Below are 20,059 nucleotides of genomic sequence, written 5' to 3'. Positions count from 1 at the left end.
TGAGTGGTCTGGAAAAAAAACCCTTTTTACTGTGACAGTTATGCCTTCAAAAGCCTTCTGGCTTTACAATTTGAAACATACTTCCATTCACCTGTGTTCTCAGCCCACCCCAAGGAGCTCCTTAGCCTCAGATATAGGATAAAGAAAGAGATTTTATATTGTATCTTGTACTTCTGCCCTTCTATCATCCCTCTTCTCATCATGTTATTTCCCCCCCCTAGAGCAACAGCATCACAGCAAATGCAGGGCTTCACAGTTACTACAGGGCTAACATTCTTACCTGAAGAGAGGTCAAAATACTGCTGGAGATAATGATCAACAGCCAGAAATCCATGTGGAAAAACTGACAAATCATGTAGGCCATGTACGCGGGGAACACGAGTAAGAACAAACAGAGGCTGACTGCTCGGAAGTGCTTCCACAGACTCCTGCAAACAACACAATGGGTTTTTATTTTTCAAGTCAGATTTGAGTGTCAGAATAAGGATAGGCTGACTGTTGGATGTAGGCACATTAGATGTTTTCTCAAGGCTTTAACTTGTTGAAAGGAGTTTCTATTTTACTTGGGTATAGCCTCATTCCCAGCATGTATGCCTACAATATATACAGTATGAAAAGGTCCCTCTCATCTGACCTTTGCTGTTTTCAATACAAAGACAAAGATTATAGGCAAAAAATTCACCTACAGTAGTTGTCATAATGGGTCAAGTCAGTGGTTAGACAAATTAAGTACCTTAGATACTGAATGCTTCTGATGGAAGTCCATTAAAATAAAGAAAAACATTAAATATGCATGTAATTTCGTACACTTCTTTATATAAACAGTTCTTCCAAATGATATATTTATTACAACTCCTCTATGTCTTTTTTGCTAATACGCATGTATTCCCTTTCATCACCAGATTTAACCCTGCTGCCTTTATTCTCCAATTCAAAGATCACAAAAGAAGAAATGCAGTGGGACTTGAACATTCATCTCTGCCAGTTCTTACGCTGCTGCTATCATCTACTTCTTCCTAATCTCCTCCCCAACCTAAACACACCATCAATCTTTTTACACCCACCCATTTGTGAAGGCTTTCAGAGTATCTCCAGTAATTTACTACACTACCTCGACATGTCCCTCAGGTTATACTTTAACATCATTTAGCTCTGGAAACGGGGTACAGAAAAAGTCAAAGTACTGGGGGGACAGGACAGCAGCAGAAATGGGCTAATTGAATACAGCCTGAAGAAACATCAGAACACTACTGTGAAGTCTGCAATTCTCTGTCTGTGGGTGTGGGAGAAAGGGAGAGCTGAAGTGGAATTTACCCTGATCCTAGTTGATTTAGAACTGCCTGGGAGATTTAGCAGAAGAGAGTTAAAACACTATTACCACAGACTGCTTGTTTAAAGTGGGCAGATGCTCATATCCTGGCTCTACTCCCTTTCCCTCTGTTACCGTATTGGAAGTTAACATTGCTGCAGGCAGAACACGCTGGCTACAAGTAGCCTTTAAGCTAAACAAACTCTCTACACATAAATAAACCTTCTCTTACTTCCTCACTTACAGGTTACACAAAGGGAAAAGACACAAGCAATTAACAAAGATACAAACAGATTAATATCAGAACACCAGATACAGCTCTTCAAAACACAAATTAACAACAAGCCCACATGATCAGAACATCTGGTGCACTAACGCAAGCCTTCCACCACTTATTTTCCACCAGTAAACCCTACTGTTTTGGGATCGCAGCCTCACGGAAAAATAGGTTTTACAATACCTTAACACAAGGCCCCTAGAAATTTCCCATCCTCAATAGCTAAGACCACTGAATCAGAGGGAAACCTATCCAACTGCAGAGGAGGTTAAGCAAAACCATTCTGCGAATCCACACAATGGAGCGTGGGTGGGGAGAGCACAGGCACTGGAGTCCTGGATTTGCTTAACTGAGACCACCGTGCACTGACATTCTCGCTGGGGAGAAAAACCACTGAATAGTGTAACAGTCAGAGCGGGCAGCCAGCTGCTGCAGAACAGCATGGTCTTGCACAGGCTGGATGGACCCAGTCCTGAGCAGGAGCAGGTGACTGAAGGCAGCTCTGTTTGCCAGCACGGTGAAAAGTATTACTGTGCCCTTGAGGAAGCAGGACAGAGCGGAAAAAAAATACAGAATTTAGACTAGAAATCTGCATACAGAAAAGGCAGGGTAACTTTACAAGCTACTAGAAGTCCAAATCAGGCCATCAATTACTAGTTTATCACCTCCTAAACCAGCATTGAGTAACTTCCAGTTTAGAAAACCAGTCTCTTACTTGTCCCTTGAGGCTCCCAATGCCAAGACAATGGGATCAGCAATTTCCAGCATAGACTGAAGTATGGATGCCACCACAATGAAAAGAATAATACTGAGCAGGAACGCCCGATGCACAACTTGGAGCTCAATCAAACCTGTCTGCACAGCCAGGATCAGGAGTGTGACTCCTTCAGTCATTCCCCTGCAGATCAACACAGTCAAAAGAACAATCACATCTTTCTGTGTGTCAATGTTAGTTCAAAAATACATCTAGAAACATCAGGAAATAAGCTGTCACAGCTCTTCAAATGTCACTGGTTTTTTCTTTTACTGATGTCCCTGCTAAGGCTTTAGCCAGAGGGGAATGTTTTCAGAAACACTGAAGCGCTGGGGGTTAGGAACTAGCAGATTTCAAAGGCTGCTCCTGACTAGCAGTGTGTGGGCTACATCCAGCCCAGCAGATACCACCCAGCGACAGAGTCATTCCCCCCCCCCCCCCCCCGCACAAAGCATTTTAAAGACCCAGGTTGTGTTTTAAGGGGATGTGATCCCTGGTTGACACCTGGTTCTATACCTAGTGTTGGATTAAGGTTGTGTCTTAATTCAGCCTCAGTGTTGCCTACACAAGCCTGAAGCAGTCCTGCTATGTCTACACCCGGGCACTCATCAGCCTCATCCGGAGATCACCATGAGGGTCCTCTCAAGCCCTTACGTTTCCCCATCACCCTCCTGCCTGTCCTCTGGCCCTGGGGAAGCATCCTTGACTCAACACCTCACCCAGTGCCCAGTTTAAGCAAATCAGGAGTTGAGCTGTTTTTTCAGTTTTTCAAATTTTTCACTTTATTCTCTCCGTGCCTATACCAAATACAGCTGTCCACTTCCTTTTGGCTTGGAACCTCAGGTTGAATTTAATACCTCCAAGGACTACAGTTTAGCACCAGTATTTGATGCAGTTAAAGTACACATCACCCAGCACCACATGCTTCCCCAAAAGATGCTTTTATGTAGACTACTGCTGGGCAACCTGATTTATCCCATTTTTGCTTCCACATCTTGGAATCCAAAATGTAAAACATTCTTTTACATATGGTCTGGACTTTATCTGTAGAGTTAAGGGCTGGAATAACAGAAAAGTACTGTCATACCTAGGATCCCAATTTCATATCAGACAAGTTTGGACAGCATTAAGAAAAGACAATTTCTATATTTTGACTATTTCCTGTAGTAATTTATAGGCAACCCATACAACTGTGTTTTAAGCCTCATAGATTAGCAATGTTTCCCACATGACTACAGGGTAAATGAGGAAATTGAAATATGAAGTGTTTGTATTATCCAAGCATGTGAGAATTTTCCAGTGACTCATGAAAATGAAAGCACTAAGACAATCAAACTGTGCAATTATAAATCCCAACTAACAGCCCAGAATTTGTTACAGAATCAACCATCTCCCAGGAAGTCCGTGACAAGCTGTATTTTCACCTCATATCCTTCCAATGCACACACAGACTGGCATACAAAAAGCCTTTCAAGGATACCCAAAATTTCATAAATCAAAAAACTGCAATGCAACCCATATAGTTCTATATAAATCCCTTTTTGTCTGCTTCTTTTTAGACCCTAGGCACAACCAGACATGTACCTGTTCATGGCAGGATCATTCATGAATGCTCGGTAACCCTGCAAGTAAAACTTGCAGAGAGTCAGAACTCCCAAAGCGACAAAAGAGACTGTGAAGACCAAGCCCAGCAGTGAGTATGGAGTACTACAGCATTCAGCAATACTGTAAAGAGAGGGGAAAAGAAATAAAAAGAAAAGGTTCGTCAATTGAAAGCAATGTGATGAGCTCTCCCCTTGTCCTGTTAACTGTGCAAACTGGGTTTAAAGCAAAGTTGCATTGGTTTAATGAAAATATTAAAAGCTCTTCATCACCATAAAATCCTCCTATAAGAAGAAAAAGAAGAGACGTATTCTGTTACTTCTTTGTTTAAACTGGACAGATCCTCATATCTTTCCTGAGTTCTTCATCTCAGCTGCACCTCAGCTCCCCAGCTAGTGAGGCCGTCAGGCCAGAGTTAAGGGCTGTGCCGGGGCATTTCTCTCTCCAGTCCCTCTCCTGCGCTGTGCCACACGGTGGCACTGTCCTGCTCGCGTAGGTTTTTCATAACCAAAAGTCAATTTGACAGTCACAATGTGCCCAGGTTAATGTTGGAGTTTCAGCCAGCTACCAGAAACAGTTAAAGCAGATGGATGCACTACGGCACTTTCCACCCAGATCCACAATAGTGCAAACAAACATCAAACTGATAAATACTACTGGGAGTCTGGGGGCTTTCTGGCAGCGTTCACATCACACTCAGGTAGGCAACAGCTGTTTTGCAAACAGCTAAGCCAGAAACAGCAGAAAAAGACAGTGAATAATATTCTCCCTCAGCAGGTTTCTTCCTCTCTTTTGCTACAGCAGCAAAGTCCCAAAAATTGAGACCCTGGAATACCTTTGATGATGCTGAGAATAGCTACATTACTTCAGCTCCCTCACCTTGGGACTGCTCTTCTGATGATCCTGGTGCTGCAATATTTGGAGCAGCCTAAACCTCAGAGCATACTTCAGCCTCTGAAACATTACATTGCCAGAAGTGGGGGAGTGCAGTGCAGTGCACCCACATGCCCCAACACTAGGTATAGAACCAGGTGTCAGCGTGGGATCACACATCTGGAAATCCTCACATGCATAATCAGAGGTAATAACACTGACACCACCATTAATTTAAAAAAAGAAAAAACCCAAACTTTTGTTTCACCAGGATAGTAGTCATGTGAGACAAATTACAGTGGTCAAAAACATGCCATGGTAATTAACTGACTGAAGAGTGAACTGGTCCAGTGCTCTGACGGAGCTTTGAGGAAGCATGTGCTTCAAAAGTAAACAAAGTTTGTCCAAGAGACATTTACTTTGTCTCTGTTAAGGATTACTGTAACCGGAAATCTCCTTTGAAAGCAATTCACAGCAGAAAATGTTGATGTGTTTATATATACTATTTGCAGTGCTTCTGGTAAGGCTTCAAACTCTGCCTGTTTACCAAATCGAGCAAGGCTGAAAAAGTTTGTAAATGTTCCTGCTGGTCAAGGCAGTGAGAAAATACAGTATTTGAAGCAGTTATTTCTGTAGGATATTTGAGAAACTCTAAGTTTTGCTTCAAAATAAATTATCAGAAATCAGGAGTCCTGGCTTCTCTGCCCAGTGCCCAATCCTTTTTTTTTTTTTCTTTTTTGTTAGTTTTATTACCCTTCTTAACTTATTTCCAGACAATCTGCTATGCAGAGGTCCCAGAGGAGCTTAAGAGCTCAAAGAGAAGGCTGGGGAGCTCTCAGTGTATGTGTTCATGTGTAAAGCACAAATTTATAAACTCTCCCAAAGAGCTGAACTCTTCAAGGCTTCTCAAAAATCACAGCAGTTACACCTTCATGGAAAAAACTGAGAGGAACAGCAAGGACAATGAAAGGTAGAGTGCAGGTTTTTTAACAGAAAATATGCAAGAGCGAGCTTTCCAGTTTGGGAAGCACAGACCTATGCTACACTCTTAATTTTAACGAAACATACAGAACTGTTTGGTCTTATATTTTTTCCCCCAATACATGAATTGAGGGCACTGAATGAAACTATATGGATTTAAACAATCAAGATGGATTTTTCATCAGACAGGCCAAGTTAAGCTGTGAAACTCCTTGCCTCAGGATCTTTCAAATAACACAAGTGTACACAGTTTCAAGGGTAGAAAGCACAAACTGATGGAAGAGAAGTCTTCTGAGGGTTACTGAATACATATTAAACATATGTTGGATGTGAGACTCAGTAAGTACTAAGAAGTGTCCTGCTTGTCATATTATGAGTGGGTGTCTTACCAGGCACCCATTTATGGCCACTGCTGGAAACTGGATCCTAGGCTAGATCAGTATTTGGTCTGACCCAGTACAGCCACTCAGACATTCTTATGAAAAATCAGAGGCAGCTGTTCTGCACACCCCAATTGCTCTCACCTGAATTCCAGATACACTATTTTAAGCAATCATTACACTTAAAGGGCACAGATACAGAATTCACTCACTTTCATGGAAAAGCACATCTTTTCTTCTTGTTAAACAGCCAGCACTACATTAACTGGCCTCAGAAGCTATTTGAGCTCCCTCCTAAGGGCTAAGAGGCTGTTAGTGGTACTAAGGTGAATAAGTGTTTATTATTTTTCTACTGTGATAGAGCTGAGAACACTGAGAGCATCTATATAGTTTTTTCTGTATTTTTCCAACTGCAGAAGAACATCAGAGTTCAATTGGTATTCACTGACTCAGATCGAGCCAATGCAAGTTGGCAAAGCAAGTTCCCTGTTTTCCCATGATTAGAGGAAGTCTAACAATTTGGTGTAGGAATAAACTAAACTTATTTACTAGGAAAAGGATAGCTTCCCCCACCTCTGCTAACCGCAGTACTCTATTGTAACAAAACTAAAATTGCAGCAGAGATGAACAGGAGGAAAAACTTCAGACACCAATGGTTTTGTTAGCAACCAGGTAACACAGTCAGTGCTTTTACATAATGCAGTGTGAAACTGTAAGCAATCTTAATACTACATGCAATAAAATCTCTGGCATGTCTCCTTAAAGTTAATTAATTTTGACAGCTTACACTATAGCACCATATATACACAGAAAAGGGCAAGAAAAAGCTAAGCAATTAGGAAGTCTGATTGGAAAGCTGTAGTGATGAGCAAGTTACCCAAACAGAACTAAAGATGTATGGTCTCTAAAGAATATGTCCTAAGTTACTGTGTGTTTAGACAACTATTACTTCCTTTCTCCCCATCCCACTATTATACTAATTTGCCTAACCCACCTTCTGCAACACACCCAGTTCCTCTCTGCCCTTTCATGTGCTCTAATTTCTAGTTCAACAGCACCCAAAGGCAATGTAGGGTGCAGTCAGAAGAATCACTCAAATGCTGCCCTTCTCTCAGTAAGAGCACTAACATGAGCCTCTCTCCTTTACCCTACAACCAGTTTTTACAAAGTTTTGGGAATTTGGTATATAAGACCTTTATACCTCTGCCAAATTAACCACTGGGCTCAAAGGTTACTTTGGGAGTTAGCTACTTCAGCTACTTGGATGAACTCAAGAATGTGTCCCACACCAGAATGAAGAAACAAGACATAAAGGGCTCAGAAAGCCACACAATCATGAATCAGATATCAGATGGACTGAATTTCAGCTGAAATATCTCAGACTTAAAACCAAGTTGTATCCTGAACACTTCTGGACCAAAGCTCTAATTATAGCTATTCCCTCATCAAAGGAATATTCTACTTTCTTTGGGAATTATTCCACAGTTCTACTAATGCTGTCTGTTCTGAACAGGATCCATGTCTCTGAAGGACAAGCTTAACAGGGTTTACATACATAGTCACTGTGATAAGGACAAATACTTGTTGAGTATCCAAATGCAATAAAGCCAATCTACATATCTAGTCTCTAAAAGAGCATGCACATTTCAGAAGATAGTCAAAACAGAAAACCAGCTATTTGCAGACTAGTTAATTACCTTGTCAAGAAGAGGAAGAGGAGTCTCTCTCTTGAGGCAGGCTGGTCTCGTGTACTGAAATAGGAATAGATCTGAAGAGCAAATAAGACAAGCCAAAACACCATGAAAAGAACTGGGACAACCAGCTGGTTCCACAGAGACATCCCCAAAGCCAGGAGACCATACACCTCCACCACCTGGGCAAGACAGAAAAATGCGGTTTGTTACTGGTTCACAGTACCTGTGATTCAATAACAAAAGAATAAACAATATAACCACAAGGAAACTAAGGATAATTCACATGGCATTAGCCATCCCAAAGGAAAAGAGAAGATACATCAAACTACAGTTTGACAGAAAGCCCAGGTTCAGCAGTGTCATATTACTACTGTCTGTCTTGAAGCAGGGACAAGTACCTGACTGTGCAGCAAACTATCAGACCAGCCAAACGTCCCCTTCCTATAACTGGCTCAGAGCTGCTGACTGCAGCCCGCTCACAGCCAGAGGGGTGAGGACACATGCCTCTCCTTCATGCACAACCCTCTCAGACCTTTCTGCCCATGTTAAGTCACTATAATGTTGCTTTCTCTGTAGCTACTGCCAAATCACTGCATACACTAAATACTGAAATGTGAATCATCACTTCAGCACAGTAAATTTGCTTTGCTGGCTTGTTTTTAAGGAAAAACTTAATACTTGAACATAAAATGTCTGAGATATCTCAAAAAAGAACATGTACCAAGCTTCTGACTGCTCCTAATCCACCACGTTTTGAAATTCATGCTTAAAGAGTTATTTCAGAAGACTCTGAAGCTCAAAGTACTGCTTTTGTATTGCAAAGACTAAGTTACAATACAGTTATTTCCAAGAAGCTGGAACCTCATGTAGCTGGATTTCTGCATTAACAAGAGGTCAAAAGGAAATCACTCATAACTACTATTTCCTCATCATCTGCTTCCCACAATGACACACAATCATAATAGCTAACAAATTTTAGTGGAGTGCTAAAAAAAGCTGTCTACTTAGTCTTTCATGACAAGCATGAGGGATATTACGCTCATGGGACCTGCTGCAGTATGTACTGTGGCTGATGGACAAGCAATGTGCTGCTGGCAAGGATACGGTGCCAAGCTCCTGCTTTTAGCTCTGCACACAGACTTGTGAAGGAAGTGCATCTGCCCTAGAAGAGCCCCTTGGCCTCTCCCTTGGCCTGGGACCAATGCAAGCAATCCTATGCAGCTCCTGGCAGAGCGCTCCACCACATCGGAAAAGGGTCATGCTACGCTCATAGTGTGGATTCATAACCATGAGGTATTTCTGGCATCTTCTGCTGCAAGTAGGCTGCCAAGGTTGTGGACCCACTTTTAAGTTATACCATTAGCCACAGTTTCAAATACACAAACACACAAACACCTGCCTTGGCCCACCTGCTACAGCTGTCTCAGGAAACACTCCTGGTGTTTAATGTCCCAATGTTCACTAAATTTTGCCACTGATTATCAAAACAGCAATCAAATCAAGCCTGAAATAATAGCAAACTCACAAACACCAGAATCAAGGCATCACTGAAAACTAGCAACAGTAACAGAAATACAAGTAGGAAAATATTCAACACAAAATGGTAATATCCTCCTCTAGAATAAGCATACTAAGTTCGACTTGTAGTAGAGTTGCAACCAGTCACATGAATATGCTATAAGCCTTTTTTTTTTTTTCCTCCTGTTCTGTTTCAGGAACATAAGTAAAGAGCAACAGGCTCTTTAAAAACTTTTAAAAAAACCCATTTTCCTATATTTCCTGTCAATACAACGTAAAAACCACTCACAACTTTTCATTCCAACCCACTCTCTAGCACATGCATTTAGAAAAGCAGCATCCAACACTCTGTTATAAAGTTTCTGCCATTTTCTCTGCATTTCCAAGGAAAAAATTTTATGCCCTCTACATAAAAAGTCAGGAGTACAATCAGTGTCCAAAGGTCACGTACAGAGAATACAGTGTTGTAATCATGAGGTAGAAGTAATACAGACTGGCATGCAAAGATCTGAAAGAGTGGTGGTGGTGAGGGGGGGGGAAATGAGGAGACCTGTGTAACAGTTATATTCAGAAGACAATTCTGACCAAAATAAAAAAAAAAAAAAAAAAATCAGCAAGAAACAACTATTTCCCCCCTTACCCCGCAATGTATTTGTAATGAAAACTTTCTTAAGATGTTGAAGTGTTCTAAACATAAGTATCTAATAAAAGCCAGATACATGACTTTTAAATCCAAATCTAGTCTGAATTTTACTTTAGGAAGCTAAACTCTGTATCTGTTCATGCACAAGGAAAATGGAAGTGCTGGTTCCAACCTGCTGCAAGTGTTCAAGTTGTACAAAGCTGTTTTACCCCAAATGTTACTACTCTAAGTAAACAGCAAGCATGATTTTCCTACTCTCCCTGAAAAACAAGGATACTGAAGTTTTGCCAGTTAGCTCCCGAATTAGTTTTTAATCAGCAAATCTATAAGCTAGTTATGGATGAGATCAAACCACGCTAGGTGCAGCGCAAGCACAGAAGGATAATCCTGCTCCAAAGACCAATTACTTACAAAATAAATAACCAGACAGTTATGATCAACACAGCAGGCTGAGACCCTGGCACACCAGACACCTAACTTCTGCCAAGTTTTTGTGTATGACAGATATGACAGCAAAGAAAAGCTTTAAAGAGGTCCTTGAAAGAGCTTAAGGTACTTTTCAGACAGCTTCTGGACTGAAGAGTAGAAGAAAGAGAACCAGTGGCTTGGTTTGAAAAAAAATGCAGAAAGTGGTGACAGCTGAACGAGCAGGTCAGTTGAAAAGTCAAGCAAGCATCAACCTTTTTATATTGAAATACACAGAAGGATGCATATACACATCTATTTTATTTTTATATAAAAAATGTGAGTTGTGATGTTTCTCTATCACTAACAAAGCGTCTTTTCAACTAAATATATACCAGGTGTCAAAGCATTGACAAAACAGATACGTCAGATCAGTCTTCTCTGTTTCTGATAACTCTTTTGTTAGAAGTCTCATCAATGCTGCTGTTCTAATGAAAATACTATTGGCTTTTCAAATCACTGTCTGCAAGTTACAAATCACTCAGTGATTATTACAGCCAGAATCAGCTTTAGTGTTACTACCAATTTAACACTACTGTAATTACAAATGTTTTTCATACAGAAGGAAGGCATTTATTGAAATGAACAGCTACTACAACTAATGCATGGGGAACACCTCACTCACTTAACAAGGCTGTAAATAAATTTAATTCTGCCATAACCTTGTCTTTTAGCCTGGATTTGGGAAGTACTAAGCAAAGTCCAAACAAAGAGAGATGCCATGCTGGCCAGCAGCATAATTCAGGCTAATGTCTTAACTGCTCACCCATACAAATTATAAGCTACCATAAATTAAAGAAGATTCTGTGGATAGGAACACATTTGATTTGCTAAGAAAGCATGAGTTAACACACACAGTTGCACAAAAGACAGCCAAAGTTGTTTTTTTTTTTATTATTTCTTTCCTGCAAAAAAGGCCCAAGACAAGGAAAACAAAATTGTTACGTTCACTCGTTTGTTGTCTTACCTGGACAAGTTCTCTGTATGCAGATTTTGCCAAGTTATAAGGCACCAGAAGATTTGATGCCAGAAAGTAGAGAACTTCCAAACCAGTGAAAATCATGGCAAATTTGTTGATGACGACAATGGTTTCCAAAGGGACCAGGCAAAGTCGTGCCAGCAGAGGGAGCATGTGAGCAGAGAAAAGCCAGATCTGTTTTGTTTTCATGACGCAGGAGCAGAGTGTACATACCACCAGCTGACCTGAAAACGAGACACAGTATTTCATAATCAAGCTTATTATCCCCTTCAGGAAAACACGTATTTTAATACGTTATCTGTTCATAACACAGTTATCAACATCCAGCATATTATGACAGTTCTAACTACCTGTTATGAAACCAGGCTCCTCCATGTCTTTTGCTGGGTCACAAAAGTTACCGTTTTCAACCTGTGCAAAGTGCACATGCTTTCACTTTACAGATTAGTAAAATGTAAACCCAAAACACATACAGAATCATACTCAGATTAATATGAAGTCCTCAGAATAAATCATGCAGAGGATAACCCAACAGGCATCCCTCTTTTTAACAACCCCAGCTCAACTTAAATCCCATCACTACCTGTACACACAGCAGCAGCTTTTCTAAAGCCCAGCTATACTACTACTTCATCTTGATCTACACAAAAAAAGTAATCAGAGATTCCAAATGGCATTTACAGCAACGGTATTTATACTGTCAAGAGGAATTACTGGCTAAGAACAGCAACAGGAGAACAGCCAGCTCAGCAGCTGAGATTTCAATAATTTCATAATGCCCTGAGGCAGTTGCTCAAAATTATCACTGAAGCTTGCAAGTGACAGATAATTAACAACTAAATTCTCTTTAACAGTTGGCAGGGACACAAGCACGAGCACATCTCTCCCACACACACAGAGATTTGGAGGGTGGTGTTTCTACAGCAGACCACTTCTGTATAACTGCTCCCATTAGAGTTACTGGAAGTTCCACCCTTCATTTCAGAGGAAATGTAATGGGGCAAAATGCATATTGCCTGGATAAGAACAATTCTCACTCATCATTTTGCAGTCAGGAAGAAAAGTTTATTGAGTATATCAATATCAATCAATATTGAGTATATCAATATATATCAGTATACCACCTATGGTAGCGTACATCCAAGAGCCACAGTAAGTGCTTTGTTTTGGAGCTACCTCCACTAATGTTTGTGTTTCACAACTCTGCCCGAAACCAGGAGTTAGCCTTAGCATTCATGTCTCTAGGTCAGCACTAACTCCCTGTTTCACATAAGTTTACTGACCTTGTAAGCCCTCCTGGATGGGTTGGGAAGGGAAGTTGCAAGAGGAGAAATAGCAGCACCAGGATTTTGCTTTCATTCTGCTTAGCTTCCCCACCTAGGAAAGGACTTCTGCTTTCAAAATAACTGCAACTGAGCTGAAACCAATCTCTAATCTCTACTACTTAAGCATACAAAGTTCTTGCTCCACACTGTCCTCTTTCAAGTTTAAGTCCTACTGTCAATCTACTAGATGTATTTTTGAATTAGCAGGCGTCTTTTCAGAACGAGCACCCTTGCTCTCAGCAAGACACTACCAGCATACTGGGTCTTACAAGCCTCAGAGAAAGTTACTCTACTCATCTTTTTAGAAGTTTCAACAGACTCCAGCTCTGAAGCATTCTCCCTCTGCTTTGTTGTTCTCTGCCCACACACACGTTGCTACAACCCTATTTAAGAAACCACCAGCACACTGCTGTGCTGTAATATTCAGGAGCCTGGCACAGCCAGCTTGCGAGGATTTCTGCGACTCATGGTAACTAAGGCAACCCAGCTTCACACACAAAGGGATACAAATATCAGCATCCAATATGTTCTTCAGGATTTAGTAAAGAGTGTCATCATCTGAAATAAAATATTGCGACAACATCACATTAAACAATCAGCACTCTTTGGGATGAGTGGAGCTCTCCAATCATGCAATAGGACCTCTGAATTCAGTCTCGTCTCATCTCATGCAACAGCAAAACCTGTTTTCCTTCAACAGTGATGTCCTGAGTATGCTGGTCATGCCTGCTAAACTCTCTGACCCTCCCACCTTTTTAACTGAAACACCAAAAGTTACTTGTCATGGGAAAGAGAGGAAGGAACCATCAAGGAAATAAACGAAGCACTTTCTTTGGAGGCCCCGATCTCCTTCCTGTAGTCTGCACCTTGTCAATTCTCAATCCTTTCAGGAAGGGTCTGAAAATGTCTCCAATGGAGCTTTTAGTTACTGGTACTTCCCATTTTAAACTGGTGTAGCAGCAGCTTAGCTCAGGACAGAATCTCTCTCTGCAGTAAATCATAGTTTAATTCCAAGGGGACACCATCAGTCATCACACATAACATAGCAGAATCAGTCAAAAAAAATGAGTTTGTACCTCATATCAAACCATGAAAAGATTTTAACACTCCAGCTATCTGCTAAAACTAGCAAATCCAGCTGAATGTTTGCACTCTAAACTCAAATGCCATGGACTGAAAACTGTCAGACACAGCTAAGGAACCCGACAGCTGGAATCCTCCTGCAGGACACCAGGCTCCTCTGCTAGGGAATGAGGCAATAAGGAAGAAATCTATTGCCTTCAATTCCAGCCCATTCTTTTCCCTACCCAAAACCTCCACAAATACATTAACCATTGCTGACAAGTAGCCAAAGCCTCCCAGCTTGTAAGCGAACGGAAAACGTGCAACAAGAAAGTCTGTGTGGTACAGCCACCGCTCAAGCCACTTTGAGTAGGGAACTGTCTTTATTTCATTCCCAATTTTAAAAAGCTGACATTAACAAATTCCCTAGCTACGTCATTAACTGTTATTCAAAAAACAGGCTCTCAAAGTTACTATGTAATACCATTACAGTGCACTAAGAAAAACCAAGTCTTCATGTTAGCATCACTTCCAAAACCATGTAGCTTTGTCATGTTCACAGCTGACACTCACAAAGTGGCATGCTCATATAAGGGGCAGTCTTCAAAGATACTTATTTCTTCCATCCAGCACTTAGGAACTATTAGTAACCCCAGTCAAAGTCATCAGACTGAATTAGATACAGGGGAAGAAATGACTATGAGAGCCCATTCAAAAAGCACTCATGAATAAAAGCATTAGCAAAGATTAAATCTGCAAACCAGCTGGCATACTGTACATCATCCCCTTAATTCTGACCAGAACTTTTAGGAACTAGAGCTATATCAGTGGCACCATTATTCCCCTATGCACCTGCCTCAGTGTCTCTGCAACAGTGCTGCAGCACAACACTCTGGCAGAACACGTAAGAAGATGGAGCAGAGCACCCGTCTATACATTTTGCTGTGAAGATGACACAGTTCAGTGCAGTCCTGAGACATGGCAGATTGCACTGGATAAACACCTTTGTGTGTAACAAATCTTAGAAAGTATTTCATGTTTATACAAGATACTGTCAAGCCTTTCACAGGTCTTCCCCAAAGATGACGACCTGCCATCAAGCCTAAAATTACACTTTCAAGTTGGCTTTAAAAGAACAGAGGAAATTAATAATGGGGATAATTAAGTATGTTAAAGTGCATACATTTACTAGTATAGTCAAGCACCTACTTTTGAAAAACAATTACAATAAGAGGACACTTTAGTCTGACACTCAGTACAACCAAAACTGTACTGGATAAAACCAGTATTATCTTTTTCTCACTTATTTTTAATCCATATGAAAAGCTGGATGAAGCACAATAGGTTTGACTCTCGTTTAGTTTCTGTCTAAATGATACTGAATGACACAATGCCTCCTGATCTCTTCCTGCCCAGGCCTGCCTGCTGCTTTGTGAAGCTCCCTGAGGGATTCTGCTTCATCATGGGACCCTGCATTGCACCTGAGAGATTCAAAGGACTAATTACAAACATTTTCTTACAGAAACACACAAAAGGCTTTAGTTGTACTTTGGTGTTATTTGACAAGACAGCAAAATATATCTAGAAATTCACAAGAGAGAACAAATGATCTCTAAAGAAGATTTCCTTTCCTTGAAAAACACCAGTGCTATTTCTATAAAAAATACATTAAAAGCAAAGACAAATGCCGCATTTGAAAGTAAAGATGCAGGCAAACAGATGTATATATTTTGGTAGACCTAACATACTGTAAAGAAGCAAACCCATTTATATCTGCCAGTAACAGTTGCAAGTAAACAGAAAGCAGCTCAGTTTTGCCAACAGTCCATGGCTGACTAAATCTGCCAATAATCTGATGAAAACCATAGATCTTAGTGAAAGGAATTAAGGAAGATTTTTCTTCCAAGCTTGACTCAGGCTTAATTTTAAAATACACACGGTGCATGTGTATTCCAATATCCTCTCAGTAGAACATACGGTATGGCATAGCAACCTTAACGCTGAATTTATTCTCTTCTAGTCAAAGTTCAAAGGGTAGGGGAACAGTCCAGAATGTACAATTCTTCAGGATTTATTTGGGATTTTTAGGTAGAGAAGTCATCTTTGTCGTTAATGAAACACAATCTAAATGTAGTTTTGACTTGTTACTTATAAACTCTTTAATCAGAAATATCCATTAAAAAAAGTAGCCTGTAGTCCCATGCACACACCCACAAACCTATTTCAACTGTTTTTTTTCTGTAAGAACATGATGGTGTTCATATATAAGGCCAATAAAGAATAAAAACTTGTACAACGCTTTCATTGACAAAAGCACTACAAATACATGTTACTACTGCAATTTCTACAGTACATTCCACCTAAAGATTATTATAGACAATCTGGTCTTTCTGAATCAGACTGCAAGTCTGAGAAGAACACAGGGGCAGAGCATGACAAACAGACCTAGAAAATACTTCAAAGCTGCAAGTATGGGAATATTGGTAAATCAGTGGCATAGAAAAAGCCAGGCAGAAAACACCTAGCCTCCCATGCCTCCTGCATATTAATGAGAATCACAGCTACTAAAAGTGCTAAGAGATTTGAAACCAAGAGGTAAAACGTGCCTAGGTTTCAATGAAGAGAATTAGGCAGAGCTCTCTCCTGCATCACAAATATTTAAAGCACTTACCTACTAAAGCAGTCATGAAACGATTCATAGAGAGAGGTTCCAAGTACATTGGCCCTTCATATCCCGATTCCAATTCACTCCTCACATAATCCCTGAAAAAAAACCCCACAAACTATTAAGATCCATCTGATCAGACAAGAAGTAATTTATTAATTCCACACATATGTAACTCTAGTGTATGTCACAGTCAATTAACTAAATTACAAAAAGCAATATTAACACTACTGTTACAGCAGCCTCACTGATGTAAGGATCTAACTGAGGCATGACTTAAGCAAGAGAAGTATTATCTGTAATTAGACTCACTGGCATAGCTGCAAAAATCCTTTGGGACATCCAAGCTGTTCTTCAGAGCGTGGCCTGAAACTGCTTATTGACAAAGCCTCTTAACCATTCCATTTTTAAGTATCCTTATACAGTGTTCTTCCTAATAATAATTTTTTTTCCTCACCAGCTTCACGTGAAAAAAAAAAACCAAAACAACTGAGACCTTGACAGAGAGATCTTCCAGTTGAATGCTTATAGTATTTTGCACCCAAAAATCTCTTTGCACTGACTAAAAAATAGGTATGAAAGAAAAGTGAGTGTCATGGACTAGAGTCAGGAACAGAGTTGCTTCATAATCCTTTTATCCAACATGATTTAAAAGTTTAGCTCTATCCTGGGAAACTTGGAGGGCCAACCAAATACCCTCAAACTGATAGATCACTATTGACAGACACAGTGTAACAGCCTGAAAATCTGACAGGGTATTTGTAATTTCTCTCAGAAAATGTTGGCTAGGAGGGTGGGCTCAGGCAAACAAAGAAAAAGGTAAAAACCTGAGGAGACTGGGCATTTTTCTGCTGTTGGTGATCATCCATCAGCTCTGCATTCAAGTAGGCTAACGTATGTAACAGCAATATGAACATCACACTAAGAGCATTCTGCACTTTCAGAAGGTGATCCTGGAACAGCACAGCAGTAATTCTCCAATGGCTCCTTAATCCCCTGCCATGAGACAGCAGGCAGTACTCATAACCCTTTGCATCCAGATACCCAGCTGCTTTTTCTGCCTTCTGTGACCCTTCCCTTCCCCACTCCCAGGCCGGCTGCTGCTCCACCCTTATCAGGACACTACCAACTCTGCCACCAGCAGCACAACCAAGCCTGTGCTTGTATCGTGTTGATACTGTCCGGTCATTCATGTCTAGCTGCATCACGTCCCAGGGATGCCAGGCAGACAGACTTGATCTGATCCCACATGGAACTAGATGAGTCTGTCTGCTTGAGGTGTATGGCACTTCATTTATTACCTATTTATTTATATTGGTGAGGCAGGCTACACTTGCTGGAAACAGATGCAGTCAAAGCAAGGCAAACAGTACTGGAAACCACAACCAACACAAGAATTGCTCTTTTTATTTCAGTGTGGAAAAATATGCAACTTGATGCTACTGGAAGCATTCACTTCTCCCCACAAATGGGGAAATATACCCTTGTTCTAGTATTAGCTTGCTACTCCAAGCTAAGGTGTTCACATTTTCATTTGCAAAAAATCTCTGGAATTCAAGACATAAATCTCAAAGTACTAAAACAAACACTTCAAAGCCTGTTCTTCATAGCTGACAACCCTTCCTACTCACTGCAGTTTTTCAAGTGTCAGAGTACATGTGAGGTATGTTGAAATGGGTTCTTTAGACTGTAACCTACAATTAAAAACACATGAGGATTGAAAAGGCACCTAAGACAACTGATTCTAGATAGGACTTTTCCCCTTGTTATCAAGGTATAACTAAGAACAAAGTTTTCTTCCAACATCCATATGGATGTAGTAGTCTTTGGGACAAAGTTCGCTGTTTCATTTATTTCATATGAACTTGCAGAAGGCACTTTCTGAAACCAGCAACACAAACAGGATAATCCATCAGAATTACAAGGGAAGGAAAAAATAACACCATTTGCAACATGCTGAAGATGGCTTTCTGTATTAGCAATGCCATGCTCCATCCTCAAATTTAGGGTGAAAATAGAAGCTATTTCTAAACTGCTAGAAGGAAAGCAGCGAAGACATCAAGTTTCTTCTCTATCTGTTAGGAAACAGGTTACAAAATCATCCAGGATACCAACTGTAGCAAGACAACCTTACACAACTTAAGTAAGACATACCAACAAAGCTGCACTTACAGTTACTTCTTCAACACCAAGAACATGCCTGGAGATGACCCAAATTCCTTCAAGATACATCTCTTGCCATTGTCTATCTGATTCAGTCATCTGCACTGAAGTCCGTACTTTGCTTAATTCCTTAAAGTAACTGTCATTAATTGAGTTTTAGGCCTACCAGCTTGGAGAAGCAGTATTTTAAGATCTCCTAAATTTTTTAAACAGTATTTGTAGATGATGTCTGAATAAGGAAAGTCAAAGCAGTGATTCTCTTATTACTAGTACAAACACAAGGATCTTTTGGCACAGACACCAATCAGAAGATGACTCGAACAGCTGCAGTGCCATACAAGATGCTGAGAAGAGCAAGTGCCTGCACTCAATTTTGATCAATTAAAGCTGTATTAAGCTGCAGCTTTTACATTTGAGAATTGTTCACTTTACTGCAGCAATGTAAGAAAACAAGAATGCTAAAATCATTATTTACTAGTTAATTGAATGACTGAAACTACATTATTACTTTAGAAAATTAGGATATAAAAATAAAGCTTAGATCAGACTGCCTGCTGTTCATTCTGTAGATGCATTCCCAAACTCACTTAATCAAACTGTTGGACTGTTAACATCTACTCACGGACATCCGTGACTAACATTGCTGTAAAAAGGTAAAGAGATACAGTGCTTCATAATGACCATTTTTTTGTTACTGAAAGTGCAGAAAGGTCTTCTGTTATTAAAAATATGCTTTGTAATTGACTGACATAAGGCACAGTGGTTATCTGATCTAATTGACTCGTATTGCTGACATTTACTTTGGCTGATTAATCTCTGTCATCAACATCAAACACACACTCGCGTAGGTATTAAATGTCTACAGACAATCTTAAAATTAAGTGTATTTTAAGATTATCCGTAAGAAACAGTTCAGTTACTCTCCCCCCAGTCTTCTCATTCTGGGCTCTGCGAGGTTGAACACCTGGAATACAACCATAACAACACTGCAAAACATGAGATAAGATAATGATGTGGATTCAATTTTTTAGCATTAGCAATGTGTTTAATTGCATCATTTCTGCATAACTGCAGCATTTATTTTGCTAAATTTTATTGCTGGAAATGAGGAAATGTGATCCTTTTAAGCAAGACAGTTATGCAGCTACATATAAAGTAAAGCCAGCATTCATTCTCCTTGTCAGAAGCAGCAGGATTTTGTTTTTTAAAGCTGACTTCTCCTTTTTCCATAAACAGATGGTGTATTATCTCCACCCAAACTGCCAGGTTAACATGCTACATACAAATGTAGCATCTTCTTGGGCTCTCCAAGTGTTCACAAACATGAGCTAATCAAGCTTTATGCATTAAGGTAATTCTCAGTCTTGCA

At 40.2% G+C, this 20,059-nt stretch overlaps 1 protein-coding gene across 3 annotated transcripts in view; it reads right to left on the bottom strand.

Annotated features, from left to right (window-relative positions):
• The window catches only part of RNF145 (ring finger protein 145), a 47,115-nt gene that overhangs the window by 2,945 nt on the left and 24,111 nt on the right, over window positions 1–20,059 (bottom strand). For all 3 annotated transcript variants that reach the window (XM_074916118.1, XM_074916119.1, XM_074916116.1), the window contains exons 4-9: window positions 16,534–16,625; window positions 11,464–11,699; window positions 7,874–8,049; window positions 3,925–4,065; window positions 2,302–2,484; window positions 281–428 (exon numbers count right to left, since the gene is read on the bottom strand). In XM_074916118.1, the coding sequence (XP_074772219.1) occupies window positions 281–428; window positions 2,302–2,484; window positions 3,925–4,065; window positions 7,874–8,049; window positions 11,464–11,699; window positions 16,534–16,625 (976 nt within the window). The remainder of the gene's footprint in view (window positions 1–280; window positions 429–2,301; window positions 2,485–3,924; window positions 4,066–7,873; window positions 8,050–11,463; window positions 11,700–16,533; window positions 16,626–20,059) is intronic.

This window comes from Athene noctua, chromosome 12, assembly GCF_965140245.1.
Source record: "Athene noctua chromosome 12, bAthNoc1.hap1.1, whole genome shotgun sequence".
NCBI lineage: Eukaryota > Metazoa > Chordata > Aves > Strigiformes > Strigidae > Athene > Athene noctua.
This window is presented reverse-complemented; position numbering and strand designations above follow the sequence as displayed.